The 14,661-nt window shown below is 31.3% G+C and overlaps 1 protein-coding gene across 1 annotated transcript; it reads right to left on the reverse strand.

The window, feature by feature from the left end:
- Positions 1–695: 695 nt before the first annotated feature.
- Positions 696–14,460, reverse strand: LOC123294226. The gene is made up of 17 exons (XM_044875340.1): positions 13,546–14,460; positions 11,869–12,091; positions 11,276–11,495; positions 11,031–11,215; positions 7,512–8,308; positions 7,232–7,454; positions 6,968–7,173; positions 6,727–6,839; positions 4,849–5,593; positions 4,569–4,791; positions 4,291–4,510; positions 4,083–4,226; positions 1,792–2,536; positions 1,506–1,569; positions 1,229–1,448; positions 956–1,099; positions 696–789 (listed from the first exon to the last, which is right to left on the reverse strand). Exons 1-17 carry the CDS (start codon positions 14,416–14,418, stop codon positions 696–698), a joined length of 5,439 nt encoding a protein of 1,812 aa, XP_044731275.1. The 5' UTR covers positions 14,419–14,460.
- Positions 14,461–14,661: the final 201 nt, after the last annotated feature.

Consider the following 14,661-nt stretch of genomic DNA (forward strand, 5'->3'; position numbering starts at 1 on the left):
TGAGACATTGTCTCCTCCTCGTCACCACTGTGACTGCTCCTGCAGTAGTCGTGATACACTGCCAGGCCTAAGCGTTCAGCATGCTTGCCGCCCAACCAGTGTCCTGTAATAGCAGAAACAACTTTGTGAAGCCCTTGGAAGGGATGGTATATAAAAAAGCAGTTTTTTGTACTCGGATCGAGGCGTAGTTCAGTTTTAGATGATACGTAGTGTCGCATTTAAGTTGAATATATTTGTATTATGAAACATTTCAATCAAGACAGAGGCTTTTTCTTTTAAACTGTAAGCCTTAATCTCAATAAAATTTATTCTACGCTAGCATGTGGGTAATCGTAGCGTTTTTTTAACACTGAAGATGACATATGAGTTTATTATCATTTCTAATTTTGCAATATTGTTATTTAATCAGACACGGACTTTTAAATTTTCTGATATGGAATTATTTTCTAGCCCTCATTTCATTATTTGTTTATAGGGAACATTTATTACATTTTAACTATTGTTCTATCTCTGATGGTTTACAACATGAGTCCACCCCAATGACCCAGTGACCCAGCCTATATTGCTCATTTACAAACTCAAAGTCACTTTTTACGACTTGAGCACATTATAAAAATTTCAGTTCGATCCCTTTCATTCTTGAAAATCCCAGTTATATGATAAACATTTTTTCAAAGCGATTCGGTCAATATCATTTAAGTAATGTTCTTTGGGGTTACCCACCGGGAACTTGCACTTTTACGTTCAGGAGCATTTTTTAAACGGAATGGATATACAGCCATTAACCAACTTTTTTTTTTAAATTTAATTAATTTTAATTTTATGATTTTGCAAACGACATATTTTAGATTTAATAAAACAAATTAATTTTTTACAAATAAGAAAAATAATTACAATAATTACCATTAAAATAAAAAAAATACAAAAATAGACATCAAACAATTCAATTTCATACCATGGAGCATCTAATGCACGATTTCTCAAAAATTTAGCACCTTTATGACGAATCACATATTCAATCCACCAAATGGCTCGATCCAAAGGTTTTGTTGGCTGATCCCATAATGTATTCGAAATTTCGATCATATTTTTTTTATAGCTGAAAATTTAAGAAAAATTAAAATTAAAAACCCGACTGCGTCAAATAAAATCTGTAAAAAAAGAAATTAGTCCAGTAGATACAAAGCGACTTCGAAAATCTGCCACGAACGATGAAATAATATCTCACCTATATGTATTTATCACTTCATAAATAGTGCCGTTTAAAACTTGTTCCGTCAGTTCAGCTCGTGATAAACATTTTCCAATGCCAAGTTGTTGAAATCTACCAGCGTTTTGATATTGATCGCTAGCAAATGGTATAATTATTAAGGGCACTTGAGCCCGAATAGCTTCTTCCGCTGATTGTAGACCTCCTTGTGTCATGAACAGTTTAATATTAGCATGTTCTAGAGAAATAATCCTTTAGTTATCTAGATTTTTTCTTGTTAAATCACAAAACATACCCAATACTGCTCGTTGTGGAACCCATTGTGAAATAAAAACATTATCAGGTTTACCAGACAAATCCTTTGAATCGAATTTCCATAAAATTCTATACGGTAAATTTTTGAAAACTTTAAGGATTATGGTAATAGTTTTTTCACCCAAAAAATAACTTTTTAGATTCGATCCAAGACTAAAGTAAATAAAACCATTCTTGGCATTATTTAAAAATAATTTTAAATTCTGTTGACAAAAAAGAAGTTGTAATCGTAATGTTTTGGGAAGTTGTAATCGTAAAATTCTAACCTCTGGTAAAGGTTTATATTCTTGTTCATGAATGCCTCCAAATTCAATTAAATTTAACGCTTTTGGATACGCTCCATGTAATATAGGATTTGTATTTGTTAAAACAATGCTTACATCCTTCTCAATTTGTCTCAAACTTCTGGATATTTTATTTCCAAAATACTTCTCTACCAATGCTTCCTGTTTAGGAAGCATATGATGATTGTAATAATTTCTATAATCATTTGCATTTTTAACACTTTTTAAACGTTCCCAAAAGCTTGCAGGATTGATAAATTTATACCATATATTTGGGAAGTAAACTGGATGCGTTGGGCTACCAATTACGTCGTAACCGGATAAAAATAACGCATAAGATGAAATTCCAATTAAAGAACAATTATATAACTCAGCAAATGCGACAGTTGATTGATAAGTTAACCATTCAGTAATTACAACATCAAAATGGTATAATTTTGAATTTTGAATTAAATTTTGGACATCAGGTTGTTGAAACATCCAATCTAAAAGACTACATGAAAAATTATCCAACCATTCAAGAAGACTCATTTCAGACGTATTATCTGTTATCTGCTTTACTAATATTGCTACTTGTGGTCTTATAATGCCGTATGCACCATCATGGATATCAATTTCTGTGATATTTATTAATTTTGGATCGTTAATCAAGTCTGGTATAATTGTTACCACTTTATGGCCACGTAATGAGAGTTCACGTATGATTGGGAAATATACAACACTGTGACTGTACGAAGGCGTTGGTGCAATAAATAAAATATTAGCATTTTTCACGTTTTCGATCATAACCAAAATCGTAACCAGTTTTAGAATATACAACATTTTTTATCAAATTCACCATAAAAACAAAATTCCAAACACGTTCGACGCAATAAATGACTTGAATAGCTAACAAAAATGAAAACTCATGTTGATAGGAGTTATCAATTTTATTAATGATGAATAAAATTAATTGCAGTGAAAAGATAATACTAAAGAATGACTAAAAATTTTTCTTCCTACAATGGGCTTCAAATCGTAGCATGAATTTATTAAGGTAGTGGAACCGGCGACTGCTCGATTCCCTAAAAAAGTATTCAATGACTAATTCACTAATTTATTAAATATTTTTTGGGCAAGCATAAAAACCATCACTGGCAAAGAGGCAATCCCATCCGTACACAAATACGCCGTAAATTTAATATTGGGTTATTGATATAACAAATTGAGTGCATATTTTTTAATTCTTGTAAATTTGAAATAATTTAAAGAAAAATAGTTAAAATAGCTAACATTTTTTTGTTAAGAGTACATTTTCATATCAAAACGACATGAATGATAGGAAATTTTCTGTTTTTTATTTGATAATTACTTTTTTGATACTTTTTTACCAGGAATTTATTACAATAATATTAATAAAAAATCAAAAAAACTCGACTGAGTTAAATATAAACTGAAAAGAAAAAAACAAGTTCAGCAGTTTACATAGCGACTTCCCGACTTTAACAGTCAGGACCCATAAAAATCTACACCGGCTCAAATATTCTCAATAATGGATCTCGACTATGTTAAAGTAACTTTGTAAACTGCCAGATTTGTTTGTTTCTTTTCAGGTTATATTTAACTCCTAAAAATCCTTTTAGTTAGGATTTTTAAATATCTATTCAAGAAAACTGGGTCTAGCACGAAATTTTGCACAAACGCTCCTTAAAAGACGTAAGTATGGACTAAGAGGGGATTTTTGGAAATTTCTCTCCCAGAGGCTAAAATGAAGTATGGAATTTTATATGAAACTTGGTTCAATTTTGAGAAATGTAAAAATTGATATATGAGCTCATGGTTTAAGAAAAAGTTCACTGTATTACTTTTTTATGAAAATCCCTTCTTTAAGGGATTCCAATAGGGGATGAAAGTTTATATGAAAGTTCGTCATTTTTTAATTAATAACTTAAGCGATTTTAATAATTATTTCACTTATAGAAAGTTACATTCTCAGCGAGTATCAAAGACAAAATTTTATTTTCAAAGAAATAAGGTTTCCACACTAAAAAACTAAAATCTATAAAATTGTGAATCAGAGGGAGGATAATTAAGGGCAAGGAAAGTGAGGACTATGACGGGAATCAATAAAACCTTTTTTCATTTAACTAGTTTTAATTTTAGAACGCTGTAGTTGACAAATTTTAAAATTAATAAAATTAATTATAATTTTACAAATGATGAAAATAATTACAATTATTAAAATTAAAATACTAAAAATACAAAAATAGACATCAAACAATTCAACTTCATACCAAGGAGCATCTAAAACGGGATTTCTTAAAAATTTAGCACCTTTATGGCGAATTACATATTCAATCCACCAAATGGCTCGATCCAAAGGTTTTGTTGGCTGATCCCATAATGTGTTCGAAATTTCTTTTATATTTTTTTTGTAGCTGGAAGTTAAAGAAAAAATGTATATTGACCACCAAAACTGTCGAGCTATGCGCACTGTCTCACCTTTTGCTGTAAATTACTTCATAAATAGTGTTGTTTAAAACTTGTTCAGTCAGTTCAGCGCGTAATAAACATTTTCCAATACCAAGTTGTTGAAATCTACCAGCGTTTTGATGTTGATCAGCAACAAATGGTATAATTATTAAAGGCACTTGAGCACGAATAGCTTCTTCTGCCGATTGTAGGCCTCCTTGTGTCATGAACAGTTTAATATTTGCATGTTCTAGAGGTAGAAAGGTGATCTGATTATTTATGCATTTTATTTAAATAGTTAAACATACCCAATACCGTCTTTTGTGGAACCCATTGTGAAATAAAAACATTGTCAGGTTTATTCAGTAAAACTTCGGATTCATATTTCCATAAAATTTTATATGGCAACCTTTTAAAAACTTTAAGGATTGTAGCAATCGTTTTCTCACCTAATAAATAACTTTTTATATTTGATCCAAGACTAAAGTAAATAAAACCATTTTGGGCATTATCCAAAAACGATTTTATATTCTGAAAGATACAAATAACTTATTAAAATGGCAGTTAATCTAACTGTAAATTTCTTACCTCTGGTAAAGGTTTGAGTTGTTGTTCATGTATTCCACCAAACTCAATTAAATTTAATGCTTTTGGATACGCTCCATGCAATAAAGGATTTGTATTTGTTAAAACAATACTCACATCCTTCTCAATTTCTCTCAAACCTCTAGATATTTTATTCCCAAAATGTTTCCTTACCAATGCTTCCTGTTTAGGAAACATATGATACTTGTAATAATTCCTATATTCAATTGCATTTTTAACGCTTATTAAACGATCCCAAAAAGAAGACGGGTTTATATATTCATCCCATGAGTTTGGTAAGTAAACTGGATGTGTTGGGCTATCAATTGCGTCGTATCCAGATAAGAATAATGAATACGAAGAAATACCAATCAAAGGGCATTTATATAGATCGGCAAATGCTACAGTTGATTGATAAGTTAACCATTCAGTAATTACGACATCAAATTGATATAACTCCGGACGTTGAATTAAGTTTTTAACATCAGGATGTTGAAACATCCAATCCAAAATTATATCCGAATAATTATTTAGCCATTTAACATTGCTCATTGTAGGTGCATCATTTACAATCTGTTCAATTAATGTTACCAATTGTGGTCTAATAATGCCGTACGCTCCATCATGGATATCAATTTCTGTGATATTTATTAATTTTGGGTCGTTAATCAAATCAGGTATAATTGTTACCACTTTATGGCCACGTAACGAGAGTTCACGTATGATTGGGAAATAAATAACACTGTGACTGTAGGAAGCGGTTGGTGAAATAAACAAAATATTAGCGTTTTTCACGTTTTCGATCATAACCAAAATCGTAACCAATTTTAATATAAATAACATCTTTTAATACTTAGCCGGAAAACAAAATTTCCAGCAAATTCAGTAGAACTAATAACTTGAATTGCCTAAAAAACTGAATACGAACAGTCCACTTCTTCTGACTAGCATTATCAGTTTAATTAATACCCCCTACTTAGAATTATTAATTGCTGTGAATTGATTAATTGAAAGTGGCAAAAAAATTTCTTTTAATGTATTTAAGGTTGCTACTGGTCAGGTATTCAGAAATTCCTTTACAAAAAAATTATAAACAATTTTGATTGACAGATAGAAAATTACAAAATGGTGTTAGTCGGTTAGCATAAAGAGTAACTGTTAGAGAGACTGTCTTGGAGTGGGACACACGTAGACCATAGGATCTATTGCGATACCAAAAATGGGTTGGCCCATTTACAGTCACTACTCCATGAACCATTCGGAGATGTTTCAGAACAGTAGGAGTGTTATGTGTAGCCAGTGCACCATTTTGGAATTTTAAACCCACTGTTTCCCCATGTCTCATTTGTAGTTTTATAGCATCATAACTACCTTTCGGGACATTTCCTTGACGTTGGATCTCCAAAGTAGTTTGGTCCAGGATAATGCCTAGGAATTTTTTCCTTTCTCCGATAGTTTAAGGCAGCCCCCCTCACCTTTGGAAGGGTAAAGGAGGGGATAACGTATTTTCTTGTAAATAGTACCAGCTGTTTTTTGTCCGAGTTCATCCCAAGGCCAGAGTTAGAGCACCATCGTGCTAAAACTTTTAGTGCGGATAGTATTATGTGTGATCAAGTATCAGAAAATTGCGAGCCTTCTAGCTTAGGATACGTCATTCTAAATCACTCTGAATTGCGGCAAATTTTTGCCGCAAGTAATTTAAAGTGTAATAACAGACTGTTATCATTTTATTAATTTTTTATCATTTAATTTTTTTTTATTTTAGCGCTTCTTAAACGACAAGTTTTATATCTAATAAAATACATTATTTTTTTACAAATAATGAAAATAATTACAATTATTAAAATTAAAATACTAAAAATACAAAAATAGACATCAAACCATTCAACTTCATACCAAGGAGCATCTAAAACGGGATTTCTTAAAAATTTAGCACCTTTATGACGAATCACATATTCAATCCACCAAATGGCTCGATCCAAAGGTTTTGTTGGCTGATCCCATAATGTATTCGAAATTTCTTTTATATTTTTTTTATAGCTAGAAATTAAAAAAAATGTTGGTATATTGACTGCAAAATTTGGCACGAGTAATGAGTACAATCTCACCTATTATTGTTTACCACTTCATAAATAGTGTTGTTTAAAACTTGTTCAGTCAGTTCAACTCGTGATAACCATTTTCCAATGCCAAGTTGTTGAAATCTACCAGCGTTTTGATATTGATCAGCAAAAAATGGTATAATTATTAAGGGCACTTGAGCACGAATAGCTTCTTCTGCTGATTGTAGACCTCCTTGTGTCATGAACAGTTTAATATTTGTATGTTCTAGAGACAGAAAGGTGATCTGATTATTTATGCATTTTATTTAAATAGTCAAACATACCCAATACCGCCCTTTGTGGAACCCATTGTGAAATAAATACATTATCAGGTTTATTCGATAAATTTTCGGATTCATATTTCCATAAAATTCTATACGGCAACCATTTAAACACTTTAAGGATTGTAGCAATCGTTTTCTCACCCAATAAAGAACTTTTTATATTCGATCCAAGACTAAAGTAAATAAACCCATTTTGGGCATTATCCAAAAACGATTTTATACTCTGAAAAATACAAACAACTTATTAAAATGACAGTTAATCTAACTGTAAATCTCTTACCTCTGGTAAAGGTTTGAGTTGTTGCTCATGTATTCTACCAAACTCAATTAAATTCATTGCTTTTGGATACGCTCCATGTAATAAAGGATTTGTGTTTGTTAAAACAATACTCACATCCTTAACCATTTCTCGCAAACTTCTGGATATTTTATTTCCAAAATGCTTCTCTACCAAAGCTTCCTGTTTAGGAAACATATGATACTTGTAATAATTTCTATATTCAATTGCATTTTTAGCGCCTTTTAAACGATCCCAAAAGGATGACGGGTTTATAAAGTCATCCCATGAGTTTGGAAAGTAAACTGGATGTGTTGGGTTACCAATTGCGTCGTATCCGGATAAGGATGTAGAGTACGATGAAATACCAATCAGAGGACATTTATATAATTCGGCAAAAGCGACAGTTGATTGATAACTGAACCATTCAGTAATTACGACATCAAATTGATATAACTCTGGACGTTGAATTAAGTTTTTGACATCAGGATGTTGAAACATCCAATCCAAAAATATATACGCATAATTATTTAGCCATTTAACATTGTTCATTGTGGGAGCATCATTTACAATCTGTTCAATTAATGTTACCAATTGTGGTCTTACTATTTTATATGCTCCATCATGGGTATCAATTTCTGTGATATTTATTAAGTTTGGGTCGTTAATCAAATCTGGTATAATTGTTACCACTTTATGTCCACGTAACGAGAGTTCACGTATGATTGGAAAATAAATAACACTGTGACTGTAGGAAGCAGTTGATGAAATGAATAAGATATTAGCATTTTTCACGTTTTCTATAAGAACAAAAATCGTAAGCAATTTTAGAATAAATGACATTTTTTATATGTAATTGAAAGCGCATCCAGGGTAACTTATGGCTTAAATAGCTTTCAGAAATGAGTATACTGCTTTTGGCAACCTTTCTTACTCACAACCTTATGACTGTATGTTGCGATTAGTGAAATATATTTTGTATTTAAATATGAAAAATTTTTTAAATAAAATAACAATAAAAATAAATTTGTTTCACTTGTAAGTTATTTATAATTAGAATAATTAAAATTATGAAATTTTCCATTGATGTGAATGGTTATAAAAACATGTCGAATGAATTTAATGAATTTAATAAAAAGTAGTTTAAGATCGCTTCGCTATTGATCGTCACTTTTAAAAGAAAAAAACTAAAGTATAAATTTCTTAAACAAAGAAATTCTACATGTAGACCGTGAGTCAATAATAAAGCAAAATTTCTCTAATTCTTGTTGTCTGCCATTTGGAAGTTTGATAAAGTAAATTTTGGAAATATTTCGAATTTGGTCGATTTTTATATTAAATAAATTCGTACGCAATTTTCCGATATTTCAATAAGGTTTTACAATCATGTGGACATGTCCAAACTTCCTTTAAAAGTCATCGAAATTCACAAAATCGAAAAAATCGATCTCTAATTCGAAACTCGAGTCATGATTTAAACGGTATTTTTCTGACTTTCTAAGCTTATTTTAATGAACCTTTTTAACAGTAAAGAAAAAGAATCATAGAAGTTTCACTTCATTATCGGCTCAAGGTCTCATAATGGTCGTAAATATACAAAACTTAAAAAAAAATAAATTAAAAGTTTATAATTAATGTATGGGATTAAAGTAGGCTGTCAGATAGCGACAAAAAACTTTTTGATTGAAAAGTATATTACTTTTGACGAAAATGAAGAGATTGCAGGTGAACTAATAGAGGCATATAGAGGTTAGATATGATTAGAGCCCATTGTGATACCATATATGTATTTTACCACCTTTCCGCTGATAATTTCATTTATCAGCTCCTCAAGTTCAGAGTCTGAGTGCACTTCCTTCATGCATATACACCATGCACTACACCAGCCCATCACAACTATTAGTTATATTAATTTTGTTGCGACGGCGGGAATCGAACCCGCTACCCTAAGCATACCTCAGACGGAATTGGTTACGCCTTAACCAACTGAGCTAATAGAGATACTAACATATAAAATTTAGTACTGGTTTTAGTGAAACGATTCGTACAGTTTGACTCAAAACTATTAGTAAAAGAGATGGTATAAGGTCAAACCTCAGCCATCTGATAAGCAGGTGAGACCTATTTTTCATGAAATTTGATTTATAAACACAGCTGAGGGAGGGGGGCGGGGTTTAAGACATAAACGAAAATACGAGACACCTTGACATGGCACTACCTAACAGTCTATGAATTGAAATGATATGAAGTACGAAAAATACATAATTATTATTTATTAATGGCACAGATAAATCGATATTACATTATATCTGTGAATACGTTGCAGTAGGTCAGGAATATTGTGCTATTTTTTTGTCTTAATCAACAAATCGTTATCAAATGTTTAATTTTAATCTGAATATCGCTAATTAATGGTAGCATTTAGCTTAACTAAGCGGTTTAATGTGCAATTTAAATAAAAGGAATCATTTTTTTGGTCCCTGGTGTTTTTGGTACATCGAAAAATTTACTGGAAGTGTCTATTAATCCGTGATAGAAAAAAATAGCAAAGCGTTCCTCACCTATAATTTATGCATCAAGCATTAATTAAATTAATAAAATAATAATGATGATGAACTTGACATTAATTAATTATGTAGGTATTTATTTATGAAGTTCGAATAACTTTCTTATCAAAAATGCATACAAAGTGTCTATCATTTTAAACAAACCACTTGAAAGTTTTTAACGAACAGCTTTAGGAACAAATAATCCGAGTGAGAGTGGTTCTACTCGAAGGAAATTTTATAAAGGCATTAAAGTTGACCTTGAATTTCAAGGTAGTTTAAAAATGATCTCAAATTCATAACTAATAACAAAAAGTGGAATTTAAAAAACTAAAAAACCCCCGACAAATGCGATTTATTTCTTGTAAACCGATTTTCGGAAACTTAGCTATAAAATGTTCGGTTCGACCGTTTAAGGACTACGATGCCACTGAGAAACACATAGACGCACAGATAAACACTTTAAACTTGTATCTCTCCTTCTTAAATCAATATGAAAGTGATGGTCATGGGCATCAGATGAGATGAAAAGGATTCTTAGAAGAGCTATCATTTATTGGAACAAATTTTTGGAAATATTTTAATTGAAATTGAAATATTTGAGTTGATTTTGTTCTTTTGAATTATTGTTTTGAATTACTTGATTATTTTACCATTTCACTTTTCGAAATGAATTGAGCCAGGTTTATTTGATCATTCATTTCCATAGTAATTATTTATATGTTAAAATTTTATCAATATTGTCAGTCAAATCATTCAATGTCCAAAGAAACCTCAGCCAGTGCCTAAACTAATTTGCTATATTCATTTTAGGAAGTAGAAATAATTTTCAGGAAGAATTAAAAATCATAAAAACGTTTTACGATTTAATTATTTTTAATTTTATAACATTGTAGATGTCTTGTTTTAGTTTTAATAAAACAAATTAATTTTTTACAAATAATGAAATTAATTACTATAATTAAAAGTAAAATACTAAAAATAAACAAATAGATATCAAACAATTCAACTTCATACCATGGAGCATCTACTGCTGGATTTCGTAAAAATTTAGCACCTTTATGGTTAATCACATATTCAATCCACCAAATAGCACGATCCAAAGGTTTTGTTGGCTGATCCCATAATGTATTTGATACTTCAATAATATTCTCTTTGTAGCTGCAAAATTATGAAAATTAAAATAACTAGCTAAAAATATTGAAAAACTTTTTCACAAACCTGATATTATTTATGATTTCATAAATTGCATCTCTTAGAACGTCTTCAGATAGTTCAGCTCGTGATAAAAGCTTTCCAATACCAAGTTGTTGAAATCGTCCACCATTCTGGCCTTGATCAGCGAAAAATGGTATAATTATTAATGGTACTTTAGCACGTATAGCTTCTTCGGATGATTGTAAACCACCTTGCATCATGAATAATTTTATATTTTTATGCTCTAAAAATAATTAAATTTTGTTAAAGGTCATTGGTTCGTTATAAATGTAATGATTGGGCCAGACACGATTACGAACTGGGTACATAGAAACTGAAAAATTAACTTATTGATTGTATTCACTTTGCTTGGTACTTCCTTATTTTCGTTTTTCGTTTCGTTTGCGTGGCCTTTTCTGTCGATAACCCGCCAACACGATGTTTGAGAATAAAAGTACTCTTGTAATTTTTGCTTTAGGGAGGCGCTTAGTTATTGAAGTACAAATTCTTGTAAAACTAAAATTGCAATATTAAATTTCTTTGTAGGAACTCTTGCTACAAAACTTATCCGCTACTGATTGTTTCGTAGCTCTGTGTCTGGCCATAGGTTAACATACCCAAAACAGCTCGCTGAGGAACCCATTGTGAAATATATACATTATCAGGTTTACCAGGCAAATTTTTTGATTCATACTTCCATAGTATTTTGTACGGTAAGTTTTTAAATACTTTTAAAATTATAGCAATCGTTTTTTCACCCAATAAGAAACTTTTAATGTTCGATCCAAGACTAAAGTAAATAAATCCATTGACGGCACTATCTAAGAATGCTTTCAATTCCTGGAAGAATGAACACTATAATGTAAATTATACCTAGCTACTGATAAATTATTAAAAAGAATCATGCCATTTTTTAACAAAAATAATTTAACGACAGCTAAGGTTTAACCTTCGATTCGTTTTATTGATAAAAAGTTACCTTAAGCTAATTATGGACTTATATAATGCGTAAAAATAATGTTAAAAATGTGTTTGGCACATCATTACCACATTAATTAATTGGCCAATGTAATGAAAAATCTTTCAAATTCCTAGCCAATGTGATGGCAAGGCCGACATTCATAACAACTGAATTCGGTGTCCTTGTAGTCACGGTCGGATTAACTATGAGCCTAGGGATCCAATACGTGCACAAAAAAATGTTTCGTACACGGCAAGAAATTTTTTGTGGTTATCACTATGTAAGTATCTGTGTGTCTGCCATACTGTGTACTGTATTGAGGGAATAGTAACATTAGCAATAGTTATGGCGAATGAGTCAATGCAGTATGGGCGTCAAGCCCATTCTGGTTGGCGATACCCACAATTAGTGTCTCTACCCACATAGAAACTCACAGTTGATGATCTTCAAACGGCTAAAATGGGGTCTCGAGAATTTCATTATCTTATTGGCGGTTGAGGGTGCGGCAAATCTGGTCACACACAAGAGATGAGTAATTTAAATGATCTGGAATATTCAAAAAAACGTGAATACGAGTGCTGATATTGAGATCTATCAGCACTCGTTTTAACGTAATCAAATATGATCTAAAACTATTTGAGATCAAATATGGCTAAGGATATTTCACGTACTACTGATTTCAACACTGACATCGACACTTTTGCAAAACAAAATTCTCGCAAGGTGAACTTTTATGTCTAAAATGGTCTCGAAAAAAGTGCACGGTCAGATCCCCGCGTTGCCTAAGGCCACTACTGCATTACCTAGGGACCTGACATAGTAAATTCGGCTATGCTTATAGTAAGTTCTTGCCTTAATGAGCTAAAGAAAAATTCTGCCGAATAAAAAAAGGTTTTTCTTCAAACTTAAATCTCAGCTTCGATAATATTTTAACAGTTTACCACTATTGTTCATAAGTTTCAGAAACTTTGAGTAGAGTTTTATAATAGTATATTGCACTACAAGGGCAGAAAATTTGTGATTGCACTGCGCGATATGATCATAGCGCGCAGTTCAGAGCTCTCAAATTTTCTGCCCAGGTAAGGTATGTATGTCTGTTTTTCTTTATTTCCAGCCGAAAGTACGTACTTTCTGCTTCTGTTGGGAAACTATTTGCTTTAGCTTTTTGCTCCTGCAGTTCTTGTTATTACGACCTTGCTTAAATACGATTCTACTGAAATTTCATTTTTACATTTGTAACATCTTAAAAATTTTTCCTAAATCCAGTTCACAATCTGATATCAGGGATCTCAACATGCTTATGTATCCTTGATTATAAAGAAAAAAAAATTACCTTTGATAAAGGTTTGAAGACTTGTTCATGTATTCCACCAAACTCAATTAAATTAGCTGCCTTTGGGTATGCTCCATGTAATATTGGATTTGTATTTGTTAAAATAATGCTCACATCTTTCTCGATTTCCGTCAGACTTCTAGATACATTCTTTCCAAAATGTTTCTTCACCAGAGCTTCTTGTTTCGGAAACATATGATGTTTATAATAATTACGGAATTCAATTCCAGTTTTAATACTTTGTAAACGTTGCCAAAGTGATGATGGATTTACAAATTCATTCCAGATAAATGGAAAGAAAGTTGGATGGGTTGGACTGCCAATAACATCATATCCCGATAAAAGTAATGTATATGATGAAATCCCAATCAGAGGGCATTTAAATAGATCAGAAAATGCGGCTGTTGATTGATAAGTTAACCATTCCGTGATTACTACATCAAAATGATATTGCTCTGGATTGCGGATAAGATTTCGAACATCAGGATGTTGTAACATCCAATCCATAGCATGATATGAGTAACTATCCAAAGATTTAATTAGTGTCAAAACAGGAGCTCGATTACTTACTTGAGTAATAAATTGAGTTAAATCTTTGATGGCTATTTTATATGCACCATCATGGATATTTATTTCTGTGATATTTACCAATTTTGGATCGTTAATTAAATCGGGTATAATTGTTACCACTTTATGGCCACGTAACGAAAGTTCACGTATTATTGGGAAATAAACAACACTGTGACTGTACGAAGCCGTTGGTGAGATAAATAAAATATTCGCACTTTCAACATTTTGGAAACATATTAAAACTATTGTTAATTTAATTATTACTAAAGTTTGGAAGAAATTATTTTGGAATTTCGTTGTCATATTTGGCGAATGCAAATTTTAATAGAACTAAATGTTAATCGAATCCCTTCTAATTTTATGAATGGCTAAATTTTGTACAATAAAGACAATTTATGACTGTAATAAATAAAAATGGATGTGATAACTCACTTTAACTTCCATGCTTATTTTATTATTAAAGATTTAAATTGTTTGTAGTAAAGTTTCATCGAAAATACACAAACAAAAAGGCCCCAAGTGTCTTTCCTCTTAAGTATCGACTTG

This window comes from Chrysoperla carnea, chromosome 2, assembly GCF_905475395.1.
Source record: "Chrysoperla carnea chromosome 2, inChrCarn1.1, whole genome shotgun sequence".
In the NCBI taxonomy this organism is placed as follows: Eukaryota; Metazoa; Arthropoda; class Insecta; order Neuroptera; family Chrysopidae; genus Chrysoperla; species Chrysoperla carnea.